The 27557-nt window shown below is 39.5% G+C and overlaps 1 protein-coding gene across 1 annotated transcript in view; it reads left to right on the forward strand.

Moving 5' to 3' along the window:
* LOC129367646 (eukaryotic translation initiation factor 3 subunit H) overlaps positions 1-27557 on the forward strand; it is a 66189-nt gene that overhangs the window by 26653 nt on the left and 11979 nt on the right. The window contains exons 3-5 of the mRNA XM_055042232.1: positions 7946-8113; positions 15900-15999; positions 18608-18757. Of these exons, the coding sequence (XP_054898207.1) occupies positions 7946-8113; positions 15900-15999; positions 18608-18757 (418 nt within the window). The remainder of the gene's footprint in view (positions 1-7945; positions 8114-15899; positions 16000-18607; positions 18758-27557) is intronic.

Here is a 27557-nt window from a genome sequence, read left to right on the forward strand (position 1 = left end):
CCCGAGCACACACCAGAAGACTTCTCACCGCCTGCACACAGTCGCTGTGGTCTGCAGCAGCTTGCAAGGTCCACCTCGGTTCACCTCCTGTGTCATTGAGTATTACAGCATAAACTGTGTGGTTCGCTCACGCCGATGGTGCCGCGGTTGATTATAACTGTTAACATTATTGCCCAGGGTGAGAGGTTTTGCTTCTGGCTAATAACGGCCGCCACCGCAGACACACAAGCGCTGACGGACTGCACACGCACGCAGCAGAGGCCGCTTTCAGGCATCAAACCTGCCCCCTTTCCAGCGTGTTGTCATGATTTTACATGCTCCCCTTTGAACACTCGCTCCCTTTGTCTCTGTCACATGTAAGCACACCATCCCCCCCCCCCACACACACACACACACACACACACACGCACACATACAATCAGGTGGCACTAGGGGAATGGGCAGACTCATTCCCAGTCTGGCCTCAGGACCCAGATTGATTGATTGGAGAGGCAGCAGGGCAGCAGAAATGAATGAGGAAAAGCAAACTGCGGCGCATTCCCGCACCTCCTCCTCGCCTCGACGATATTGTTAAATTGACTGTTCTCGTCCTAATGCTGCCGTCATCGACAGAATATTGCCACCTGCCCTCATAATGCATGAGTGAAAGTGTCATTTTGAGCGTTTTGAAAAATACTATGAAGGTTGTCTAATCCTGCCCTGCATTGTGAGACCCAATACTTTGTTGCCACATAAGATGCCCTGTCGTAATGTTATCAAATGCAGTTACTGGATATACAACGGCTGCTTGGTTATAGTCACTATGACTTTAACAGAGCTGCTGTCCCTTCAAGGCATTAGTTGGTGTCAGATTATCTTGTGTAAAAATACCACACTATCATGGCTTCACAGTATCAGCAAGAAGGAGCGGACATTTATCACATCGTCTATAATTTATTGTGATACATTTTTTATAAGAATTTTTGATTTACTGTTGTCACTATAAATCCCAATTAATATTTAAAACCCTCCAAAACTTTTCTTATTGTCAGGATTGTTAGTTTTAGTGTTCTTTCCACTGTCTGTTCAATTAAAGCATCAATTAACATCAATAAATATAGAAACACGGTTTGTGTACATTTTAGTGTTACAAATCACATTTCTTTATGTGACTGGTGACCTAAAGAAGCACATTATAAATGGGAATGATTTTCAAGAGCATTGTTTGTTTTTGGGGCTGTAATTGCTGTGACGTACAATTACCAAAGTATTTAATAGTTCTAATCTTTTTTGAGACCTGGCTGATATGAAATTGATTGTGCGGTTCGTCTGCAAAGTTACACTTTCACTACAACCGTCTACTACTCAGCCGCCCGTCGTGCTCAGTCTATCCCCTCACCTGTGTAAATACTCCTGCAGCGCTCTTTCTGCCATTCGCTTTCAACCAGCAGCTACCGGAGGAGAAAGACTACCGAGCTGCAGGCATCACTCCCATCATTTTAAGGATGCTTATTGGTCCCCCGTAAACGATGAAAACCCGGGGCATTATCGTTAATCAATAAAATCCCCACGGCATAATGTCCAACTTGAAAATTGGACATTATGCCTCTAATACTTAGCTTTCAGCAACAAATCAGAGGCGGAAGTCAGAGCTCCGCATAACGTAAATAATATCCCAGCCGGAACACGGTGCGCTGAATAATAAAACAAATTAACGAAGCTTTGATGCTGGTAAATTTGCCTCGAGTAGTTTTAATAATCAATACTCAAATCATTCAAGGAATCGTTTCAGCCCTAATTGCAACCTCTGAAAGAGTTTTTAACTTTTATGTGTTCGTTTTAGGATTGTTTTTTTATATATATATATATAGCTCTAAAGATAATCTTCTTTTGGACATTTGTCATGTCGCTCCACAGATTGAGATCTCTACTGGCTTTTCAACTTCGATATGTCATGACATACACACGTGTGTATGTCAGAGAATGTTTTTCTACTTTTTTCTTCACCTATAATTCATGGTTTATAAAAAAACAAGGTAGTGATCCTGTGGCATTTACTAGCCTCTATGCTTTGTATTAGATCTTAGGTGGATGAGCTGGTTGACTGCCAATAGCCTGTTGTCTCCTCAGCCAACTAAATCTAAGTTCAGCTATTTGGCTAAAAGTCATTTGATTGTCTGCATGCCTTTTTGTTTATTTTTTTGCCCTGCCCTGAGTACAGTGTGTAATGATTTGTATGAAAGCTTGTCTGTCTGCTTGACTTTCTGTTTGTGTTGAAGCTGTGGGGAGAATACAACACGGTATAAAATTAGGATTCTCTGAGCAGGATTCATGAATATTTTAACCAACTGGTCTGCACCGAGTATCATCAACTTATTGACATGTCGCGGGCAAATAATTGCCTCAGGTACTGGGTCTGGTTCCAATCTGCCAGGGTCTTTGTCTGCTGAGTCGGCCTGTTCTCCCTCCGCTTTGCAGCATACTCGCTGGTGTAATTGGTTCTGGCGCACTTGTAGAAACTGAATGTGACTATCATACTTTCCCAGTCTGGCCCAATTTACAACAACCGTCACATAATACACTGGACCGCCATACACTTTAGAACTCTCGAATATTTAGCGAGGAGCTAGTTTGAAGTTGTGTGACCGCCGATAGACATCCATTTGTATTTGGATGCTAAAAAACATGATGTAGCCAAACGAAAACACCTGCAACTTGAACACAGAGCAACAATCAGTTCTTTAAACCATTCTTGCATGTTTGCTGTTATGTGGCAGGATGGATTGTTTTGATAAAAGTAAGCTCTCCTTTTCATAAAAATCAACCCCCTTTTATACTTACTAAACATCAGTAAGTATAAAAGGCTGCAAATCGGAGCCTCTAACTAAATAGCCTGTTCAGAACAAGGGAACAACCACAACTTTAGACAAGTCAGAACTTGTTTTACACAATGCTCTTTATTTTACCTACTTTAAATCCCTGTGAAACATTTTCAATATTCCAACATGCATAGCAAGATAGAACATAGTGTGACAACAACTGTCCAAGACGTGGACAGTGTACAATTAAAAGCCATGTGGAGTGGGACTCAGCTGATGCTACAGAGTTTTGCTCATAAAATTTGGATTGCACTAGCTATTATAAAGGTCAAAACACATAGGTGGCTTTAAATTGGTTTTATCCTCTAAGCATCACTGCTGCCTGAGAAACTACCTATGGCTGAAGTCCAGTGAGCTTTTCCATGTCTGCACACTTACCCCCGCCCTTTCTAATGTGCATCGGTGGAAAGAAATCATATGCATGACACCCGGTGTGCTTATATTGTTTAGTTTTTTTCATTTCTTTTTAATTACCGCAACACACCGTCAAGCAGCAGAGTCAGCTAATCCTGACTGAAGTCGACCATTATGAGACCCAGACTATCTCGTTTGGTGGTTCAGAGGAAAAACATCCTCTTTGTTTCACACTGCCAGGCCAGGAAGAAAACATCTGTGTTCCTCTAAGTGTTTTAAAAATAAGGCTATAGTTTCTATAAAAGTAGTTGTACTTGGTCTGGAACAGTATTTAGGTTGGGTGTATGTTCCAAAGTAGCCGTCTTAAAAATGGAAGTGCCCCAGATTTCACTGCAAAGTCTTGCCCTGAGGCACCCCGGTGCTCCTGTCAGCCTATTCTGTTTGATCCTATTGCTATGCCCTCCCCAGGTGGGGAGCAAACAAACCCAGCTTTACACTAGGTGTAATAGCCTGGGTATTTTATCAGCCTTGTTCACCTTCTTCCATTGATATGCCATTCATTTAGGATGCCCATCTGTTCTTTTCCCCTTCTTTTTTTCTTCCCTATTTCAGCTAACCACAACGGACTGGCCAGCATGGGACCTCCATTGGAACCTATTACACAACACTAGATATTAGAAATGAAAAAAAAAATAGAAACAAAAAACTTAAATCCCCCTTTATCATTTATGACACGTCAAATTACAGAGCAAGAAAATGTAATATGTCCTTCCTAGTGTCTGGTTCAGCGCCAGCTTGTATCTTATTAGTCTGTGTTTTTCAGCTCACCTCCAGTAGAGAGGATACCTCGGCTGGTGTGTAATGAGATATAAATCAAGCTTTCTGGATCTCACGACTGTAACCCAAGGCTATAGGCACCCTTTTCAATTTCCCTCTGATGTGATCAGTGGTACTCAGTTGAGTTTCCAACCTGTAAAACTAGCTGCATGCTTCATCATTGGCTGTACAGAGACGTAATTCATTTCAATAAAGCGAGAGCAACGTGTTTATGACCTAGATTGGTCTTTGCCGAGTGGATGCATGTTATTGATGCATGTTCTGAAATTCAAAGTAAACAGTTAAATGTTCAGTAATCTTTAGTGGTGCCTTTTTCTGTGCTGTAGAAATCTCACCACTTCAAAATGTTCTTTATAACCTTTGCCAGATCAATGTCTCTTCACAGCACATTCTGTGATTTCACATCAGAGCTTGAGAAAAAAACAACAGCCGTATTACGTCTCAAGGATACACAGAAGCATTTCGACCCAGCTTTTCAGTTGAACACTTTTAAAGAAAACAACTTTTTTTTTTTTTTTTTTGTCTAAGATGACTTGATGAAACGGTGAGGGACTTTGGGCCTCTCTGAATAGACTAAAGATCAGATGGATAAAGAAAAGGCATGGACTATTACTACAAGTAAAGGTTGATGGATGGAATAGTTGCTTTATATTTTTACCCTGTTTTGGTAGGAATGTCATCTAAATGCCCATTACTGCTCTTTAAATAAGTATCCTCTAGAAATGTGGTAATTAGCTGTAAATAACACTTCTCCTTAATTACTAGTTTTTCTTCAAATCGACTTGCGATGCCTCCACAGATTTAAATTGCGGTTATATAGTCCTCTCTAAAATCATTTTGGAGTGTTACTTTGAGAGTACTCAAGCAACTCTTCAATGTGTTCCAGCTTGCCTTGCAGATTGGAAAATGAAAAGACCAGTACAGTTTATTAGGTTGTTGTTTTTGTATTAGAAAAGGTTGTAAAATGGGAAAATACAAAAACAAGCATACTATAAAAGTGAAGTCATCATTTTATATAAAAAACCCCCCCCAAAACATCAGGTCTAACGAGTCCTCTGCTCATCAGAGTTAAGGTTATAAACAACTATGCTGACTGGAATAAACAGTCTGTGGTTTTCTTCCTGCTGTTGTCAGTCGCTCAGCCTTCAGTTTCTGTCTGGGAGTTTGTGCCCAATTTCCCTGCTAATGATGGGGTGTTGGGCCAGGTGTACGCTTCAGTGGCGACTGAGAGGTAAGAACTCCTACTGAGAGAAGCAGAAGTGCCGAGACAAATGGGGTGGTTAGAGCGCAGGATGCCTCCCCCCTCCGCTGAGCTCTGTTTTAGTCTGCTGAGAAGTCTGGTCATATTGCCGGCCCCCCTCCAGCAGACCCACTCTCAGTCTGTCACTTTCACGTTTTCACGCGGTGTTTTGTTAGCTTCGTCCTTTCCTTTCTCATTTTATTTTTTTAACCATCGCGTATTTCTTTGTGGGAATGTTATTTATTGGCTATTTCATCTCGTCCTCAAATGCAGAGTAACACTGATAAAATTAATCCGATTTTCACTTGATTACTTCTGATTGCAGATTGATGGAATGAATGCTGAAAATTTTGATTTTCTTGTTTTTTTCACTTGTTTAACAAAGCATAAAAATGAAAGGAAACCTCTTTTAGTTTTCAAATGATTGAATAAACAGCATGGTTTTTTGATGAGATTTATTTTTTTTTTAGGTTAGAGGAAATCAGGTAAAGGTTAGGGACATATGCTTTATTGCATAAATATGTATAATTCTGTAATCCTATTGCTGTCAAAGATTCTGCAACATTCCCTCCCCCCACACCGCGCCCATGTTTAAATCTTGCAAAAGTGTTACGTTTGGCTTTAGCTGCAGTGCTGACAACATGTTACAGAAAACAAATCCGAGTTTTCTAAAGCTTGCTTACATGTGATTAAAGTTAGTTGATTCAGTATTACCCAGTAAACAGCTGGCAGGAAAACCCAATGTTTCCTTGCATTTATACTCAAACAGGTATATAAAACTTAAATAACCCACTGTACCGTCCTTGCCTTCTCCCTTTCTAAATGCGAAAGGTAAAATCTGAGTTTTTCACAGCACTAAAGGCAAATGCAGTTTTGTGGGAAATTCAATGTTGAAAAGTAGAAAATTTTACTTCGACAAGCAATCACAGCATTCGATCATTAATACCTCATAATGCAAATTATTAACCATAGAAGTCACCCAGCGCTAACACAGATACATTTTATATATAATAAACATCATAGTTTGGTACCAAATGCTCAAATAGATATTGGTTGTAAGGAGGGCGAAACAATCCACCCAATCACAATCCCTATTGCATTTTAAATGCTTGCAATATTCTGGGTAGAGAACATTTCTTAATGCCATGGAAACACATCCTGCTGGTCAGGATGTGATTGACCCTTCCTGCCTTTGAGACAAACAGTTGATCAAATATTTTACTAAACAATGTGCTAAAGCTCACAGACAGCATTCGGAAATAATGATGCAATTTCATGTTTTCACAATGTCTGAGTCTTTCAAAGTATCTAAAAGTCTGGCTTTGTTGATCCATTCCACAAGAAATGCATTAGCTACCTGAAGTTTTTCCCCCACATACAAACGTCTCTTGTTGTTTGAATTACACTCCCTCTCCTGCCCCTCATACACCGTGTCCTCCTTCGTTCCTGCCCCCACCTTGTATTCTCCTGTCCATTCACCACGCGTGTTTTTGTCTCCTGGACCATGTCAATCTCTAAATAAAAGGTGAGATTAAAAGGATAGATTGTTGCATCCAACCCTCCCCCACAGGACAGTGCATGAAAAGGGGATCTGTGCGCGTGGCCGTCCACGTCCCGTCCTCCAGTCCTGGAGAGGTTGTTTTTCAGAGTGGCATTGTGCTGGAAGAGGACAATGCCTCTTCCAGACTCTTGTGCTCCGGCAAGAGTCATTAGACAGTAAACTGATGTTTGGCCTATGGTGGCTGTTTGTATAGACATGTTGCAGCAGACAAGAAATAAAGATATTTGCATTTTATCAGGCTTATTTTCTTTTAAAAACATGTATAATTCTTTGAATCTGTACTTTGTCAAATGATCAAGTGAAGCTCTACCTGTTTAGTATAAAATAACCAATGGGTTCAGATTCAGGTCAGCAAAGAAGATAAATCTTTCCCTTTTCTTTTATACATCTCCCCTTTCATTGATCTCATTTTTCTCCTCTTTAACACCTTCCTCCACTCTTCCAGCTGTCCTACCACTCTCCATCTTTGTTCTTTTTACCCTGAGTGCCTCACCTTCCCTCTAATCCACCCTTCCACTTTGTTCTTGTTAACAGCCTCAGCAGGATAGGGTTATACTCTACAGTCTGGGGTTTAGAGGCCACAGCTGCCCAATCAAGGCCTGATTTATCAACCTCCTCCAGCCAGTCCGCAACAAATACTGTTTTGCACGCTTGCCTTGGCTGTTATTCAAAGCCAATGAGGATGGGTGTTTTAAGCTGGGAGGTGTCCGCCATAATGAAAAGACTCTCTGTAATGTACCTCATGCCCAGGAGCTGAAAGATGCTAGTGTATCTGTCTGGGATCTGACCTAAAGCACGAGATTATTGCAGTTTTAGAAATCCCCTCAATTACTTGTTGAGAGAAGATGCAGCCTTTCATTTGCTTAGTTTTAACATGTTTGTCCTTCACATCTGAGCTGCTAATTTATTTCACCATATTTCTCTTTCTCACTTTTTATCCCTGTGTTTATACTCCGCGTCCACTTCCAGATGGCCACTATCTAATTAAAGATCCAGACAAAATGAGTTTGGAATCCTGTAAAAGTTTCCCGTTCCTCCTAGTTTCCCCCCTCATCACTCATGGTTTCCACCTCTCTCCTTTCTTTCTTCCTCCAGTCCAGTACCAGATGGAGATGATGCGTTCCCTGCGTCACGTCAACATTGACCATCTGCATGTGGGCTGGTACCAGTCCACCTTCTACGGCTCCTTTGTCAGCCGAGCTCTGCTAGACTCCCAGTTCAGCTACCAACACGCCATTGAGGAGTCTGTTGTTCTGATCTATGGTGAGTATTCCCGCAATGAAGGTTAAAGTGTTCAAATCAATGCAATTGACATTTGTCACAACAGATGGTCTATTTTGAAGAGGTCAAAAACATAATCCAAACACAGAATTGAAGCAATGACAGAACCAATCATTGCAGGCTTGTAATTTAAAAAGGATCAGAGTAAGTGAGACAAACAATGTTGGAAAAATGGGTTTTGCTTGCACGGCGAAGCCGGGTTCAAACATCGGTCATTGGAGGTAATACCTGCACGTGCTCGTCTGGTTCAATCTATAGCTCTCAGTGGGAGGAAGTGTTATATTGACCTAGTGTAGAGCAAGAACACAGAGGTGAGATGTACTGCGGTGGTGTGCACTTGTCAGGCACCAATTCATAGACGGCCACTAATGAACAAGTTCATGCAGATGGAAAGCAGATGCTTAAGAGTAGGTCAGCAGGAGTTTAGAGCTGTACTCCAAGATGTATCGTTGAGTCTTCAAGGAACGACTTGTAGAGGGAAAAGAAGAAAACTAACATACAGGTTAAAATTACAAGGCTTGTTTTGATTTGGTACGCTGTATTCCGCAAGAGAATTGATGAAAGTCATTTAGTGTTCATTGTCAGGCACGATTAAAGAACCCCAGGACCAATTTAGTGTCTTTTGATCTCTATTATCTAAGAAAACAACCAGAGAAAGGTACTGACATATTGTGCTCTGGTTTTAAATGTTAGAAAAGCAATTGTCAGTTTTGGATAATAGATGTTTCAGAAAAATATCTGTCATTTTGATGGTTACAGATAAAGAGCCTTTCAAGTTATTAATATAATACAAGTAGAAAGAGACACTTCATTCTGCCACACTATCATTTTTTTATTCACAAAAAAAAAAGAAAAGATAAAGCGTTGCATGCATTTGTATTCACCCCCCGTTTGTCCAACCTTTATCAAACCACCTTGTGCTGCAATAATAGCTGAAAGTCTTTGGAGATTTTACTCGACCTGCTTTTTACATTTAGAGACGGAAATTGTTGCCCATTGTTGCTTTATGTTCCAGGTTGTTTCCCACTGGAATTTGATGTTTGTCTTTTGCAAGATACAAAACAGATTTTCTTCCAGGTTTGCATTGTTTTTACCCCATCCAGCTTTCAATCAAGTCTGGCCAGTAGCTTTCTCCCTTGTTAAGTAAAGCACTCTTTCTTCATAGCAGACTGCCACCACCATAATGTTTTATGATTCGTCTTTATTTCCCACCATGCATCGCATCGTGAGTGTTGGACAAATGATGTGGTTTATTCACTAATGTTTTCTGTCAAGCCTTTGTAGAGCAGCTACATTTATAGAGACAAATCTAGACTCTTGGTTGACACTGCAAGATTTTAAGGCCGATTTTCAAAATCTGACATCATACCATGAACCATCTTAGGTGTGGTCGTATAATGTGTGATATCGAGCCACATGACAGGAGTAACACTCCACACGAAAACCAAATGCACTCATCAGTATTCAGATGTTAGACAAAAAAATCTTGGCAAACCTGTCAACACCAAACGTGAGTTCAGAGTAAGCAAACATGGCCCACTGAGAAGAAGAAATGGCGAATGCTTGTGCACTATGGTTCATCGAAATAAATAACTACAAAAAGACAACCTTCCGAGTCAATCAGATAACTCTTGACATACCAGGGATATCTCTGAAGATTAGCTTTAGGGACATCAGGGCATCTTTAAGATAGTCGGAATGGGGAAATGGGGACAAAAATCAACATAAAAGTATTTTCATTTGAACTAGGCATAAGGCAACTCCTGATGGTTGTGTGTATATTAGTATACAATACATGCTTTTTGGATTTTTAATTGAAAAAATCAATTGGTGTCACTTCCACTTTACAACTAAGTTCCATTTTGTCTTAATCTATAAAGAAATTTCCATAAAACTATTGTCCTTGTGGTTGAAAACTCTTTCCAAATGTTTTTGGAGACATTTTCACGCTGACTAGATAATAGAGTGGTAGAGTGAGTGGGGGCACCGCATATTCTCTTCTTCCCCTCATAATCTTGTATCTGCTGAAGGCAATGACTGTAATCGTGTTTTTTGCAAAAGTATAATCTCAGAACGACCTTATGTCAGTCTAAATATGCACACTCGCCGAATTCTGATGAGCAGCGAGTAATAGCTGTACACAACACACATACAGAAAGGAATTAAGACTCCAGAATCACGGAGGCTGAGGGCAGTAGGTCAAAAGTCAACTGGTCAGAGGCTAATAAAACACCTCATCAATTGGAAATAAAAAGAAGTTTGACAGACACACCAAATCTTTCTTTGCAAAGACACCCGTAACACAGAACAGGACTCGGAAATTAATTGCTGGGGTTTTGGGAGTAGATGAGTGACACAGTAATTACACTAACGAAATACGTTTTTTGGGGGGGTTCCCCTCCCCCTTGCTTAATCCGACGTACTCGGTCTGGCAGGCAAGCGCCGTCTTCTCCAACCCCTTCAATGTGACATGCATAGGCGTCGCACCAGTGAGGAAATGTTGTGGGGAAGGTACTGTTAACCTTTAAGTAAGGTCAGCCACAGAGAGGGAAGAAGGAAGACATAAACAGAATTAGCCGGGTGGCTCCTTGCCAATAACATGACACTAATAGACATAATGTGCCTCCATGAACTTCTTTGTGAAAGTCTTTAAGAGCTGCTTGTAACTGCCACATGACAATGCAACTACAGAGGATGTTAATTTTCCAGACAGTATTTAAACCGAATACTGTCTAAAAATGAAAGCCTTTCACCAATAAACCGTGTTGGTCTTCAATCCCCCTATGTCTAAATGAATGGTAATTTATGACCACTCCGAGTGGCTGAGTTCAGAGGCAGTATTTTACATAAATCCCATGGATATCGACGGCTAATTAGATAAAAGCGTTCATCAGTTAGCCGTTTGGTACGTAACTCTGACGCAGATTATACACTTAGAGTTGGAGGCATGTTGTCACATTTGGACACCAGGCTTTAATTTTTCATCATGTAACAAACTTCTGTCTTTGTTGAGTTTTATTCCCCTTAGATTTATGGGCAGCAAAAGAAAAGTTGTCATCGTGACACAGGAAGCTAACAGAAATCTTTGATGAAGACAGATTTTTACTTTCACAGTGTTTGTCTTTTACTTTTCAGGTGAAAGACAAAAACAGAACTGCCATCTTTATTAAAAAAAAAAAAGACAGCTTTGAGTTTCACCAGCAAACCCTGTCAAGTTCTACCTTTTAAAATCATTTTCAGACACAAGATAGATGAGAAGAATTTTCCAGCTGCAAGTCTGTGCCTGGTCCAGCCATCCGGTGGCTCTGGCAGCCGGTGGCTCTGGCAGCGGGGCACCGCAGCCTTTTCTCATTCTAAAAGAGGCCTCCCGCTAATGTCAATCAATAATGCAGCACTTAACGGATCAAAGCACCCCAAAGGAATTTACATTATCTCTGCTTAAAGTCAAAGGGGAAACAAACATCGATTGCTTTTTTTTTTCTTTCTTAGTTCTCTTTGTCATTAGCTCACCGGTCATTTCAGACTGATGAAAGAATCAATCAGCCAGCCAACCGATCCGGTGCCTGTACAGGACGACGGGTTGTTAAAACCAGTTGGTTAAATACGTTGAACTAGTCAGTTTAGTTTATCGATGAGGTTGACATGGACACACACAAAGGTAATTAGAGGTTTATGTTTTGAAGGTACTTAGACTGAGAAGCTGATCAGCTTTTAATGAAATGACCACTTTCTCTAAATATCAAGCAGAATTGGAGATTGTGCTTCACCATCTGTAGATGTATCTAGAGCCGCTTCTCCATGGGCCTGGCTTTGACCGGTTCTGGCCGGTTCCATCTCCATTGGCGAACCCATTAGTGTACTTCTTCGGTAAATCATGACACTTTTAAAACAAAGTTGACGTTATTCAAAATGTCTTTGTTATGACATCTTGTCATTAACCAAGAAATCATGATCTGACATAAATTTGGTATAAAAGTATTACTGATTAAATTAATAACAAGTTAATAACATAAAGCTACATAATTTTTAATTTTCCATGATTTACTGAGTGACACTTTATGACAACAGTCAGAAATATTCATGAAGACTTAGTCATGTTCATGACAGGCCTTATGTCATGTTTATGACTGTGTCATGACAGACTTATTAACAACCTGTCAAATAAAGTTACTTTTTTATTAGCAATTTAATATTATATATTAATTTTCTGTGAAACAAAATTTTTGTTTTTCAATCGCTGTAAACCACAAGCAATAAAATGTTGTCAATATAAATGGTTAAACATTACACTGTTTGTTGAATCGTATGCTTCATCGTTTGATCAGAATAACTGAAATAAATAACATTTTCAATTATAAACTTAGATTCTATATTAAATCAGGATCGTTCTTAAAATTAGATTAGGAAGATGTAAAATGCTTTTAAGATGCTCTTATTTGATTATTTGGGGGAGCAGTGAACAACAGCTCTCCAGCTAATCGGTGTTATGTGGAAGCAACAGGCATTTTCCTTCAGACTTTATTCTGTCTTGATCAGAGTCTCTTTTTGACATTTGCAGATCAAACATAAGTGCATTATGTTTTTCTTGCATACTGACCAAAAGGACTAATGCATAAAATTATCTGTGCATCACATGGAAGAAGCAGGTCTTTGTTCGCAGAAATAGATCAAGGCTTTGTGTCTGAATTCAAGAGGCTCTTTAGAGTTCAATCAGGATCACTCAATATTTTAATTCAGCCGGCACACTTCCTGCGGATTTAAAGGCGCGATCCTCGTGTTGGCCTTCTCTGCTCTCACCAGGAACAACTGAGACCTGCTGTCAACCATCAGTCTTTATTTCGACTGTCGAATCTGTAGGCAAATAGCTTGTCACGGCTGACTTTTTTGGAAAGTGAATAAATAACACAAAAACTGCAGGCAAATTGTAGCCTGCTCACTTTCAGTTGGTTGAATCTGTTATTGCATCTGCTGCATAAAGAGAAAAAATTCAGAGCGTGCATCTAGTTTCTATGAATTACCTGGATAATTATTGTAGACATTTTATTTGACTGTGTATTACGTTTAAAATCATTTGTGGGACATTGTACCTTTTAAATGTTTCATGCCATCTCAGATTTCTTTCTGTTACATTTCCAAGCAGAAAGGCTTGATTGTAACAGTTCAATATTTTCTCCATCAATAGTTTTTCAAGCTTTCTGAAAGTCCTCTGACTTTTTTTTTTCTGTTTTCATTTTCTTGACTTTATTCCTCATTTCCAGTCTTCTCCTTCAGCGGTTTTGAAGAGCATATAGATGCCGCATTGCTTTTAAATAAAATTTGCGGAAAAGGGACGTGTGGAGGATCGTAAAAACAATCTTCATACCTTTAAGACAGCATATATCAGAAAGTCATTTTGTGAGTCATGCACCGTATAAGTAGGGGAAGATCCAGACACAACAGCTCTAAGGTGCAGCATCCATCTTTTGCTAATAGGTCTTTGGCATTCGTATTCACAGATGAATACATTAGATTAACACACTAGATTAACTGGATTGGCTTCACAGAAGTTACATTTTGTCATGTTACAACCACAAACTCTTTTTGACGGTATTTTTTGAGCTTGACTAACATAACATGCTGGATTGGGGAATTTTCAAACCTGAATCTGTTTTTATCTGAATTATTTTATTGCTTTTTTACCCTTTTCTCTTGAAGAAATTTGCATCTAGGTTCTCAAGAATGATCCTTCCACTGCCAAAAGTTAATGTGGAGTTGGTGTGGTCAGGGTGCATATTTGGATGACCAGTGAAGGCAATTCATTGTGTTGCATTTTATTTACAGGGTATTTGAAAAAGAAAGTTTTTTGTTTATTTAATAAACTAAACCCCAGCATCATATTCCTTCTAACTTTGTAGAATTGTGCACATCTTTGTGTTTTCTCATTTCCTGAAAAGCCTAATAGCATCCACTGAAGCTGGTGATTTGTAAAGAGGCAAAATAAGAAAACGTTCAAGGAGCATGACATATTCTTCCACGAACATGCTATAATACAAAGCCTGAGTGTGACTTAAAGTCTGGTTTCTCGGAAGAAAACTGTAGAGCTGAGTGACGGCTCAAGACTTCTTTTTTGTACTTTGTCACAAGTACGTTAGCAGCATTTCGAAACGAGTCTTCAATGAACCTCTTACTGTCATCAGGAACACAATGCTTTCTGTGTTGGAGCTATTATAATGTCTGCCTGATGGTGTTGGGGACAGAGGGCAGATACAAACCTTTGTGTTTCATTAACGGAAACAAATCCTGATTATTATTGTCATGTCATTACGTTCCATTTGCAGATCCAGTGGTTGAACTTGTTTAATGGCCAGGAAGTTAGAAAACAAGCCTGTGAAACTTCATCATTAAGCTTTTAGTTAAAGGGCATCGACAGAACATGGCTGCATCCTTGAAAATTCACTATATAGTGAATCATTTGCATTAAATGAGCTGTATGTTTGCACTTTGTTTTAACATCTAATTGTGACTGGACTATATGCAGGAAATTAAACACAAACCAGTTTGAGATCCTCACTGTGTCAAAGTTAAAATAAATATATATTTTATGGTAGTGCAGTATCCAAAATTTTTACAACAAATATGTTTTACCTGATTTTATCTGAAGGTAATCTGTGGGGGGAAAAAAAAGGGGAAAAAAAAGGCAACGGGGTCAGTGGATGCTGAGGCACTTAGTGCAAAGGTCAACAGCTTTCTGCAAAATGAATAGCTACAGACTTTTGTACTTCATGTGGTCTTCAGATTAGCTCACAACCAATGGATATAGAAGTTCTTAGAATTGACTTCTATGACTGAGGAGCTGTAAATAAGTCTTACATCACCAAGAGCATCGCAAAATAAGGATGTTTGATATCAAGAAAATATATAGTTAAGCTGGACAGTTAGTCATTTCCACTCTTCAGATATGTTTTCAATGAGCACAGAGTGAATGTGTCACACTTGAACTAGACTTTATGCTGTATTTTGTCTAAACAGTCCTTTGCTGTTGTGATTTTGCTAACACTAATAGCTTTTTGATGCAAAACATTTGATACAGGGGATAAAGCATATCAGCAAGTGGACTCTAGACCAATCCAGACATGTTCTCTGGAGAGATGAAACCTTTCTCTCTGTGTGGCAACCCAAACTGGGTTTGACAGCTGCTAAGCAAACTGAACCTTCCTGACAGATTAGTGTCAACTGTGAAGTTTAGTGGAAAGGGGATTATGATGTGGAGCTGTCTTTCAGGAGTTGGGACTGGTCCCTCAGTTCCAATGAGAGGAACTCTTTAATATTGCAAATGAAGACATTTTGGAAAATGTAGAACTCTTGACTCTGTGAGACAGCATCCTGGATGGAGAACAGTCATCAAACCTTTAACTGTCACCCTCAAAAAAAAAAAGCTTACAAGTTAGTCAATGGGTCCATGAGGACACCAGTATCCTTGAGGCTAAAGAACTGGGATGCACAGTTAGGAACACAACCAATGCATGATGATATTGTCTGGAATCGGCCAGAAAATTGCATTCGGTGCAGCAATAAGCTTGGTTGGCTGTCTGGCATGTCTGATAGAGTTCAACCAGTGGACATCGAAGACCTTTTGCTAGACCTATGTGCAAATCTCGTCATGTATGTCTGTTTTAAACTGGCTCACTTAAAACTTGAACGTAAAACAATGAAATTAAAAGTTGGATCTCTTACTTTATTGATTATACATGATTCTGTTTAAGAACTTTTTCCCCCTCTCTGATCGTAGATCCTATCAAAACAGCCCAAGGCTCGCTATCCCTGAAAGCCTACAGACTCACTCCGAAGCTCATGGAGATCTGCAAAGAGAAGGACTTCACCCCCGAAGGGTTAGTAACATCACAGAACAATGCACTCGCCTATCCTGTGTCTGCATTTGCGTGTCCACTCATGGACAAACATTGCTTACCGTTATGTAAATTTAAAAACCAAGCTTTTTCGCCCCTTCTTGATTCTGTTTATTCAGCTGATGCAAATGCAGCACCATGCGTCCATAGGGGAGTCATTTGCTGGCAGTTGGAGATGGATGCTGATGAAGATGATGATGATTTATCAGCTCGCCCTTGCCCGTCGAACAAATGTTCCATGTTTACGCTTTTTTCTGACCTCAAGGCTTATCGTAATTGCTTTTAAATTGCGGCTAAAAATGAACGTAATGAGGGGACTGTTTTCCTTGCGATTCGGAGCAGTTTGAGTGCAGCCGGCCTCACATAGACACAGACACACACGTGAGGACATGGCGCACATGTTCAGATAAGTACAAGCGTTATCTGTCCAATAATAAAACCTCAGAGGCGTTAGGCGACGGACTGTTCAGAACCTTCCGATTTGCTTTCTGACTCCTACAAAGTGTATTTACAGACAGAGGGACTTTTTAACAGCACTGTTTTATTGGTCTTCGCTATTTCTTTTATTTTTATTTCTCTATACGTTTGTCTTTTTTTCCCCCAGTCTTTTCCTGAGCCAACGTTTGGCCATGACGCGAAAACCTACTCCTTTCTGCAGCTTTTCGTTAGTTCCTACTGTTTACTGTAGCTACAATCAATGCTTTTAACAAGCATATGATATTAATTGTTTGTGATAAATTTGTTAAAAGATTTTAATTTATTGCATATAATTAAATGGAGTTAAATGTCATGTGTGCAACTTAGTGGTTCAGTTCACAATTCTTTGTGGGTGGTGACCTAAAGAAGTGTATTATAAATGGGAATCGTTTTCTAGAGCAGTATTTGTGTTAGTGGAGCTATGGATATTGTGCCATTTAGTCATAGCCATACAGTTATCTAAAAAAACCCCAACAAATATAGTTCTTATTGTTGCTTTTATCATCATAACAATAGTACCACAAATATTATAGTGAAACTTCAAGTCCATGTTGTCCACCTCTCGTGATTTTCAATTTCTTTTGTCCTACAAAGTTATTAAACTTCAAGTGTGCTCTCCCCAGCTTCAGTCACCCTCTCCATCTTTCTATTCTATATTTGAGGTTATGTACGCTCGCAAATGTTGTTCATGTTTTTAAAATGAAAAGCATCAGAGATAAGAGTTGAGTGGCCTGATCCCTTTGAACCTCCCTCCAGCTCCACTGGGCTGTGCAGGCAGTGGTCAATAGTGTCCACTTCAGCACACAATCTACAGCATCAAATTAATCTGCCCGTGTAGGGAACCTTTGACTTTATCCAGTGGGGCCCAACATACAGAGAGCTTGACATTAAGTGTGCCAGTGTCCAGTATGGTTGAGTAATTTGTCCTGCCTATGGTACAGTGCACTGTCCTTCTGTTTCCTTGTGGGCAGCATTTTATGTCACGCTGCAGACATTTGGAAAGGTCACAGAATGCAGCAAATACTTTAAAGTACTCCAGATTGATAACTGTGTCAAATTCCTAAGCAGTATTTATGTAACTATAGATTTTTTTTCCTACAGACTCTTATAATTTATTCCAAGACGAGTCGTCCTCTGTTCTAAGCTCCAGGCAGAAACCTACTTTTGTGCATCAGCGTCTCTTATTATGTTTGCCTGAGGTGATGCTCTACTTAGAATATGAAAGACTTACAATCAATATAATATCTTAAAAGAATTCCATTATTCTTTTCTTCCCCATTTATGGCACAGACATGCTGGTCTGTGGTACAGTAAACAAGGCAGAATAATGCAGTTATGTGTATTGATCCTAGAGCAAGGGTCTACCAAGCCCATCTTTAGCTTTTATTTGCAGCATGTGTGCTATGCAAGAGTAGAATGTTTCCAGGTTTGGATGAATATTGGACAGGAAGAGGGAACAGTTTCCAGTCTGTCCTTGCATCCATTTGTCCAACATATATCCAAGCGTTTTTCCACAATCCATGTGTCTTTTTATGTGTCCACTCATCTTTGCTTTTGCCAAAGTGCGTCCAACTGTCTGTCTTTCCAACAATTCTTCAATCCATTCATTTATCTGTAAATATACCCACTATTTCTTACGTATCCGGGCATTGAAATGTCTTTTTCTTCTCCATCCTTTTTCTATCTATCATCTATCCATCCATGTACAAATACGAATATTTCTCTGTTTAGTTGTCTGTCTGTTCTGTAGCTGGCCATGCATGCATCCTATGTGTCCTTCTGTCCATTTGTTCACCATGTACTCCTTGGTTCATTCTCAAGACTCCATTTGTCTGTCTTTTCCTTCATTCATCAATCTATTTGGTTGTTCATCATCCATCCATCAGTTCATTTGGCCTTTATTTCTTATGCATTCATCCTTTCAGCCATCCATTTGATTGTCTGTCTGTCATCCTGCCAGCCATCCCTCCATCTAGTCATTTTTTTCATTCGTCCTCATCTGAGTGGAAATGCAGACTAACAACTTGAATTTTAATGGTACATCACCACAGTTCATTGAATGTAAACCAACTATAACATGTGGTTTTATTATCTTCATGTTCCTTTTCTCCAGCCTGAAGAAGGCCAGCGTCGGCTTTGAAAACATGTTCGAGGAGGTGCCCATAGTCATCAAGAACTCCCACCTCATCAACGTCTTGCTGTGGGAGCTGGAGGACAAGTCCACCGTCTCCGACAAGCATGAACTGCTCAACCTCTCCAGCAGGTCAGACATAAACCCATGATAACATTTAACACAAAGACTCAGGGTTGACACCTTTCGCCAGGATTTGTTAGTCCTCCAGAGGTAAATACTTGCAACATGTCTCTGCACACTCAGTTGGTGGGAATAGTGAGTTTATTAGCTTGTTTCTTTTAACCAAGTGTTGCCAAGTGTTTTTGATTGTGATATTAACTTTGTAATTTTGGGGCTTCAAACACTTAAAAAAACTCAATTCTGCCAAGTATTTTTGGTCTAGTTTCTAGACCAAATGATAGTTTGCCAGTGGAAGTAGTCCATTTTATGTGTTCACTTAAAACAATCTCATATTTCTTGATCAAAAACTACTAAGTGAGTTTCAAGTGTAATAATATATTTACACTAAAGACTAGGCCAAAATCACTTAGTAAGATTTTGTTTTTGCAGTGAACATATTCAAACTCACTTCTAATGACCTTGTATGACATAGATTCAACTCTCAACCAATCAAATTCTTGTTTCTTTTTCAAAACACTACTCAACTAAAAGAAATCTGGTTGTTGAAAGAAAAGGCATAATCCCCAAATGGCCCAACACTGAGCACACTGTCACTTTCATTAGATCCATTTGCACATAAATACCACCGTAATGGGGAGTACTTCTGTTCCGAAGAAAGCAGGAATTTCTTAAAAGCATTGTTCAAGTATTAAAACTACATCAACTCTCTTTGAAGGCCATAAGATGCATTTGCTGACATGGCCTGCAGCCACTTCTAAATTAAAATTGATTTGACATTAGGGAATTATTGTCAGAACACAACAGTGTTCTAAAAGCCATTAGAATGGAACACAGACCCTGGAGAACCACGGCGAGAGCTACTAAAAGACTGTTTGGAGTCTCCAGAAAGCATCCATTTTTCTTTTTTAACATCATCTCAAATAAGTGGTGAGGGAACGCGTCCAACTCCAGCTTCAGGCAGTAGCAGCCATTTCCTGAAGAAGCAAATACATTTGATCAGTGCAGTTGGCTGGTTCTGCATCGGCTTTATGAAGTGATAGCTTTATTATTATAAAGTAAATTCTCACCGCAACATGTTTGGTTTATTTCTGCATTGCTTATTAGCCAAGGAACTGACCATTAGAGAGCTGCCATGTCTGGGTCAAACTGAGATCATTTTCTATAGTTTAATATGCAGGTGACATATCCAGGAGGACAAGGTCACATTCTGTGCATCCACCGTCTCATATAAACAACGTCAGACTGCAAAATAAAGTTTATTCTCCGAGTTAATGAAGGAATGTGACACCTACTGCTCTGCTGTGGCTGTTTGTGGTCTTAATAGTTTTAGAGGATAATGAAGTTCTGTGGTACACGGCCGGAAAATGTAAATGGGATAACTAATTTCTTCCTTTTAGTTTTCTGGTGGCATTTGTTGACAATAAACAAAAAAGTAATTTGTCCTTCCTCGACATTTAATTCTTATTTTTAAACGACTATGCAGAGTATCTTCATGTGGCAGCTGAAATTTAGGCACTTAAAATTTCCTAATTGTCCATCACTGAAGAACCATTCCAGCATCCTTCACAGTTATTCACATAAGGACTGTATCTGATCATCTGTCATTCACAATCAGAAGTACTTACATTTTGAGATTTGGGAAACCTTTCGTCTATTTTCAGATTTTTTACAAATAAGCTTTAAAAAAGCAGTTAGTTGAACTTTTGGCCTTTGAACTTTCATTAATATTGTGAAAACAAAAGCAGCACAAACACAGATTTTCGGAGCACAAGCCAACACAAACGTAGCTCTTGATTGATACTAAATTTGTATGATTTCACAATTGGGTTGACCTTCTATGACCTACAGACATTTAGAAATGTTCTGAAAAAATGGCAGCATTATAAACAAAGCATTTTTCTGCACAAATGTTTGATACCAAGTTTACTAGATTTGATGCAGATAAGAAGGTCAACTTCACTCTAGTTGTGCCGTGCCATCAGTATTGCCTGGCTGACCTTGATACTAGAATTTAGGTACATTGAAACTGTCCCTGCTAATTTATTCAGATATGTTTTCAGAAACAGAACGAGCCATCAGACTTTCTCTTATCAGTAATGAGCGCCATAGGAGCAAAGATCCACCCCTCGAATCTGCTCACAGGCCCACTCTTAAAGTCTCACATTTACATCTCAGAGGAGCTCTGCATCAGTCTCAGGAGAATTTATCAGCAATCACTTATGGAGATAAACTGCTGCAAGTGGAGCAACAGCTGTGAAGCTGCTAATCAAAAAGCTTCCCAGGGGCAGGTGTGAGAAATTAGCACAATAACGACTGGAAGTGCTGATTTATACACTGTTTTGCTCCCATAGCGCACTGCACTTACCCGTACATTACCCAGAATCACCGCAGGAATCGCTATTCTCCTCCGAGTCCTTCTGAGCATCCGAGCGATGTGTGAACGCTCTCTTTTTTTTTTTTTGCTTCTTCTTAGAATGCACAGCCAGCCGCTCCTAAACATAGATACAATCATTTGTTAAAGTTGTCAGGTAGACTCACTTATCTTGCATGCTATTTACTTTCGAAGATGACTGCTCTGAAGTCAAAGCACAGCTTTTTGATATCACCCCAAAAGTAGGCGGGGGGAGCGGTGGAGAAGAAGGCCTCCCCATAGGCTTTCTGACATGATTGCCAATGGGATGCCTTTCAAGATGAAATTGTTTCCTGAAGTTGTCAGATTGCTGTGCAGCTCTGTTCTGGTTTGGGATTGTAATGTCCATCTCTCTACATCTTCGGCTGACAGCTCCACCCTTTTCTATTCATTTCCCCTCCTTCAGAAAAAAAAGAAATTAATAAAAAAAAAAGAACCCAGAAACGATAATGGGTTTTATTTAATGTTTTTCCTTTTGTCTCATTTCCCAATCTGCTGGCCCATTCATCAATGTCATCTGTGTATAAGGCTGACTGAGTGCAGTTTCACTTCACCAAGCAGGGTTGTTCTTACCACAGATGATGATGTTGATCGTGGTGATTGATTGCATGAATGTAAATTCATCTATGGAGCCAAAACATCTTGGAAACGACTCTATGTTTGCAATGTCGCAGGCTGGAGTGCATTTGTTAAGCTTCAACATCACGTCTGCTCAATCATCAGACACTTGGTAGTTCATTATATTAAAAAAAATGCTTTTAGGGTTTTTACTTTTTCTGTCTATTTAAGCAGCTGGCTTGGTCCATTACCACTTGTCTGTGTGATCGACCTGAGCTGAAACGTATGTAAATAGAAATGCATTAAACAGTACGGGCACCGCAGGGCAAATTTTCCAATCATGAGAGCAGCTAAGCAAGTAGAATACAAAATGTTCTCCATAAAGCTGTAAGTCTTCAATTTTTTAAACAGCGTTACTTTTTATTTGCATCTTTTATGGTCTCCGCAAGACTAAAATGCAAAAGCGCTTGGAGGAAAGGATTGGACGCCCTTCAGGTCGGCAGCTGTCTTTGGCCTGTAAATGCTTTGTTGCCAATTGAGAGTCTTATCGGTTCATTTTCTGCAGATTTTTCTCCGATTGTTTTTGTAAGGAGGCATCTGGGCCGGTCTGGTAATTTAAACTTTTCTTTGGGATCATTATTCTTTCCTGCTCCTTTTTTTTTTATCGTCAGCATTTTTTTTTCAGATGGTGTGATGTTTTCTTTTATTGGCCTGATTCTACTCCACCATGAGTAAAATATGCCCCGAGGCTGCAGCACAAGCCCGAAGCATGATTGATCCACCCGCTGGCTTTGGAACTGGATATACTGCTTGTCTTAAAATCAAATTTGGCACAGATTTTTATCTCTACACTTACTTTTCTTGCTGCATCTAAAAAGTTTTATTTTACATTAAATTGAGGGGTTTTATTTTATAATTTATGGTCCAATCTTCCCTTGTAGTGGTGCGTAAAGCATTTATAGGCTATAAAAATCTTTGCAGTTGGCCCATGTTAAATAAACAGGTTTCCTCTGTCAGCTGCTAAATGACTATAATTAAAAATAAAATGTAGCAAAGTAGCAGTGCCTTATTTGCAACTGAAAGGACTAGATAGCGGTTTATCAGGCACTTTTATGGCAATTCTGTCCATGGATCTGAACCTGTGTGGTTTATGTTTTGCTTCTTCTGTTCACATTTATTTCTGAGATGTCAACAAAAGCTAAATGCATGCAGATTCAATTCAAAGCTCAGCATAATACCAAGGATGGTGTCGGACACAGATAAGCTGCTAACATTGATCTTTTTCGACGTGCCCAATTGCGTTCTATGGTCATTTTATGTTAAAAGTAGTTCCACTTACAGCTGCAGCGACCATGTCTTCGCAAGTGGCAAAATGCTTCCAGTTGGGAGGAGTTTTTCTGTTTAACCAAAAGAAAAATAGTCGATCCTGGTTGAAACTTGACAATGATTGAGTTACATCAGTTGGTGGTTCAAGTAGCCTATTTTGCAGTTTGCAGTCTCTCAAAGGTAGTCCATAAAAGCTTTATGAAGTGTGGCGTGACCTTTTCCCAGTCACAGTTTGGGAATTTGGAAACACTCTTCCCGGAGTGGCTGACGGTCTGACTCACATGTGGAGTGTTGTCATCCAGCAACAGCTCACCTCCCACTGGATTTCATTACAGGGTGATTTCCTTTAGGGAGATCTCAGCAGAGCTTCTTGCCATTAAGCTGTCGAGTCTCTTAAAATAGGAGCGAGAGCCCATCTGTAGCCGATCCAAACAGTGTTCACAATGTTTGCTTTAATTTTGTCCCAACGCGTCTTTGGAGAAGCCATAATGATGGTACTCTATTTACGTCTGACGTGTAGTTTAAAGGTTTTTGTTTCTGTCAATGTCACGTGGCTCAACTCTAGAAAACTGTAGAGCAACTTTACTAAAGGTCCCCAAGTTATTTTGTGCTGGCCTTTAGCTAGTCCATAAAAACTGCTAAAAGAAGGTTTTCTGCTTCCATCACTCTTGGTCTTGACCCTAACTGTGCCTGTTGACTTTAATGTCCTGTTGCTGGGGGGTTAGGCTAATGTTGGTATGGGATTTTCACAGTTTAACTTTTTTGTAAAAATGCCTTGGTTTTATTGGACAACGGTATTTCCACTAAAACTGTAAAAAGCCTGACTTGATATAATTTATTTTAAACAGGAAAGAAACAGTAACTTGTCCTGCTGTAAACACATTTGAACATGGAGTGTAAAAGGCAGCCAGCTATCTTACCAGCTGACTTTATCACCTGGCCCAGCTTCTTCCTCTCAGCCTCAGTGCAGCCGGCGTATCAGAGAGCGATACCATACCCCAGCACATTTTCAATGGTGGAGCAATTGAAGGTCACCAGCAGCATCCCCTCCAGTCTTTTCCATCTGAGGACTCTCAAGAAGTGGAATTGCTGCTGGGCCTTTTTCATCCTTCTTTCCTGTGTGCTGTCCAGGAAAGATCTTCAGAGATTGGAGTCCCCAGCAATAAAGTGTGTGTGGAGAGTTTCATGTTTGAGGATGAAATCCTTTTTCCCCCCTCCTAAAACCTTTGACCCCCTTCATGATCTTCTTAATATTCAGAGCCAAATTATTCCTTAGTATCCACATAAACATTTGTATTGTGCAGATCATTAAAGGTTTTTGCTGCTTTGCTCTTATCTTTCACTCAAGCTTACTAAGCTGATAGTAGCTTGTTAACTAGTCAGGCTATCTGCTCAGGTGCAGCCCGCCAGCAGCTGCTCAGTGGACATGGCTTAACAACTTTGCTTTCACTTAGCAGTGATAGTTGGCCCCATGTTAGTTTCTGTTCCATGACTATCCTGGTTTATTGCAACCAGAAATATTTCTGAACACCTAAATACAGCGGCCCTCCAGTATTCGCTGGGTGTCCATGAATAGCTGAGATCCATGAATACTTGAGTCCCTCTTGAAAACACTACTGCCCATTTTAATATTGGAAACACCAAATTTGCCTTAACATGCATTATTATGCTCAGTGGTAACTGCTACCTCAGAAGCTGACATTCATGGCCCTCCTTGTCTCCACTGTTGCGGATACAGCCAATCAGCGCCAAGGAAAATGAAGAGCGCTTCTGGATGACCTGCTTTGCAAACACTACCTTATACAATGTATATTGGCAATCTACGTATTGGGTATTTTAACCTCAAATCTGTATTTTCTTTCAAATACTTTAGATTTTCTCTTTAAACAAATCTGGTTAGCATAGTGGATAAACATTTCCTGGAATGTTGAGTTGTTTCTCCTTCATTAGCACAGCTGCTGCGCATACACGAGAGTGATTGACGGGGCTAAAAGCCTCCTCCTGGTCCTCATTGATTGTTTTTGACCAGGAGCGGTGTATTTCTGCAGATGACAGTAGAACCACAGATATGAGTTTTCTTTATTTTTTTTCCCCAAAGATTATCTGTCTTATACTGTAACAGAACAGCAACAGTTTTAGCTGTAATATTTCTTAAAAAGTTCCCTACTGCAGCTTCAACAAGACATACGAAGGTCAAATAATGTTTTGTTTTTCCTCTTTGAAGTCATCCAAGATGTATTCCATTCCATTTTATCTGTTCACACATCCAAGCTCTTGCATGACACAGTTGCTCTTTCGGTCTGCAAAATACGTAGTGAGCTGCTATCAGGCAACCCTGATGATGTGTATCCAGTAAAAGAAAGGGGCCGAGCGCTGGGACAAGCCAGAGAAATGGGGTCACTGAGGAGATGGTGATGGGGATGTTGCTGTGAATTGAATACAATGTGGGGGAAAAAATTACCCTTGACAGATGAACTTGAGCCATTGCAATGTAGTTTCAGAGCAGATATTTTGAATCAAAGCTTTTCGTAGTTCCTTCTCCTCAACCTGTCACCCTTTTTGCAATAAAATATTGACAGCGTTGGATTTAAACATAAAATGAACTAAAACGTTTGCACAAGGTTTTGAAATGTGGACCAGCTTCAATGTAAATCTTTTTTGTAACAGCCAATTTTATGCTTTTTTTTTTTTAGCTTTATTTTAACCAACTTAATGATGCACTCTGCTGTTATTCATGTATAGAGGGGATTTCATGTCTCCTTTGAAACAAATTATGCAGCTATGGAAGCAAGTGATCCATCTATCCCTTTTGTGCCCCGCTCCATCAGTTAAAAAGTCTCCATCAGAATAAAATGCTCATTCGGAGAATGGAAGTCATTTTCGCAGCAGCTTTGTTAAACAGCTCCCCTCTGAACCTTCAATTTACTGAATGTCAACCAATTTCTTCTATTCACACATCAGTACAATTTTAGAGTTTGTCCTTCATTGTCCCACTGGAATTTGAGTATGTATGAACAGACTTGCAGTGCACTGAATGTGGTGCCATTGAAGCTGACCTTTAAATAGAGCGCGTAATGATTGGAAATACCTAGTCGGTTCTCGATTTCTAATACAATATTGATCAGAATGCTTGTGGACCGGTCTGAATAATTTAACCTTTTTAAGTTGTCAGCAGAAACTGGCTGTTCTGAAATGCATAATCCTGATGTTTAACTGCTAATGCATAGTTTAGAGGAAAAAAATGCGATCATATATTAAGACGTGTCGTATCATGTTTGCAAGGTTTTCTTTTTAACTATTTTAAAGGTTGTGTTGTATTCTCATTCCTCTGGTTTGATGTGTTCCTTCCCTGAAATTCAGGACTCCAATAGTTTTGTAATCCTGGGGACAGAGGCCATTGTTTTGCTGGTTGAGGGAAAATCCGACCTCTTCACCTTCTTAGTTCCACTGATCTCACCTGCGTGTCCAACATAGATGATCTTTGCAGCAAAGTTGCTCACTTTATCCTTTTTTGTGAGACAGATAAACAGCCACAGACCCATTCGACATATTTCCATTGAAAATCTTTTTTTTTTTTTTTAAAGAAAACAAAGTACTATTCTGGTTTTAGACCTATAGTTTGAAGAAATAAACAAAAATAAAGTGAACTTTTCAAATTTAATGGCTTGTCTGAAATTTTTGCAAATTGTCCTGGAAAGGCTTCTGGTCTTAAGAGCAGAACCATGTGATATTTCTTCTTTTCTTTTAATACATTTGCAAAAACCTTCTACATTCCTGGTTGGGTTTTTTTTCTGTCAAGAGGAGCTGCTGCATGTACATTCATAATAAATAATATAAACATTTTGGATTTTAGCAAATGGATGCAATGAAACAAAGAGTGAAAAACTTTAACGGGTTTGAATGCTTTCCGTATCCGCTGTGTTTCTCGCTAATGCCACATGATGCATAATCCCACTCATATTGAAATGAACCATCTGTACTCGGTCTGCAAAATACATAGCGAATTTATCTTTGATGCATCACTTGATGCAATATGATTAAGAACTGCACGGACTGCACTAAGTGTAGTAATTAGTTAACTACCATACATTCAGATTATCTGACTGCGATATGTTTGTAGACACTTGCTGTTTAATGCAGCATGAAACGTTTTAGAAGGTAAAGAGGTGGTAAGGTGGTGAAATCAGGCAGCAGATCCCAACAAACCCTTGTAATGATTTTTACTTTTGTTTAATTGTGGTTATATGGACAGTTCAAATTAAATTGTTAGTCATTATATAAGTAAAATGCTAACTTATTATTGCCAGAGCAGGTAATTAAGAAAACGTGTATTTGGTTATTTCATCTGTCCAGTTCACTGGGAAATAAATATATTTGTCAAACTTGCTAATCAATCAGGTCACTAATTTAGCCTCAGTCTTAGAAAATCACAGAGGATGTTATGATTTCAAAAAAAATTCTGATGGCTTCTGGTTGATCCTCCATGTTCTAAAGAAAAAAATAGTTTGTGGTGAA

The sequence above is a fragment of the Poeciliopsis prolifica genome, unplaced genomic scaffold (genome assembly GCF_027474105.1).
Source record: "Poeciliopsis prolifica strain line A6 unplaced genomic scaffold, Auburn_PproV2 SCAFFOLD017, whole genome shotgun sequence".
In the NCBI taxonomy this organism is placed as follows: domain Eukaryota; kingdom Metazoa; phylum Chordata; class Actinopteri; order Cyprinodontiformes; family Poeciliidae; genus Poeciliopsis; species Poeciliopsis prolifica.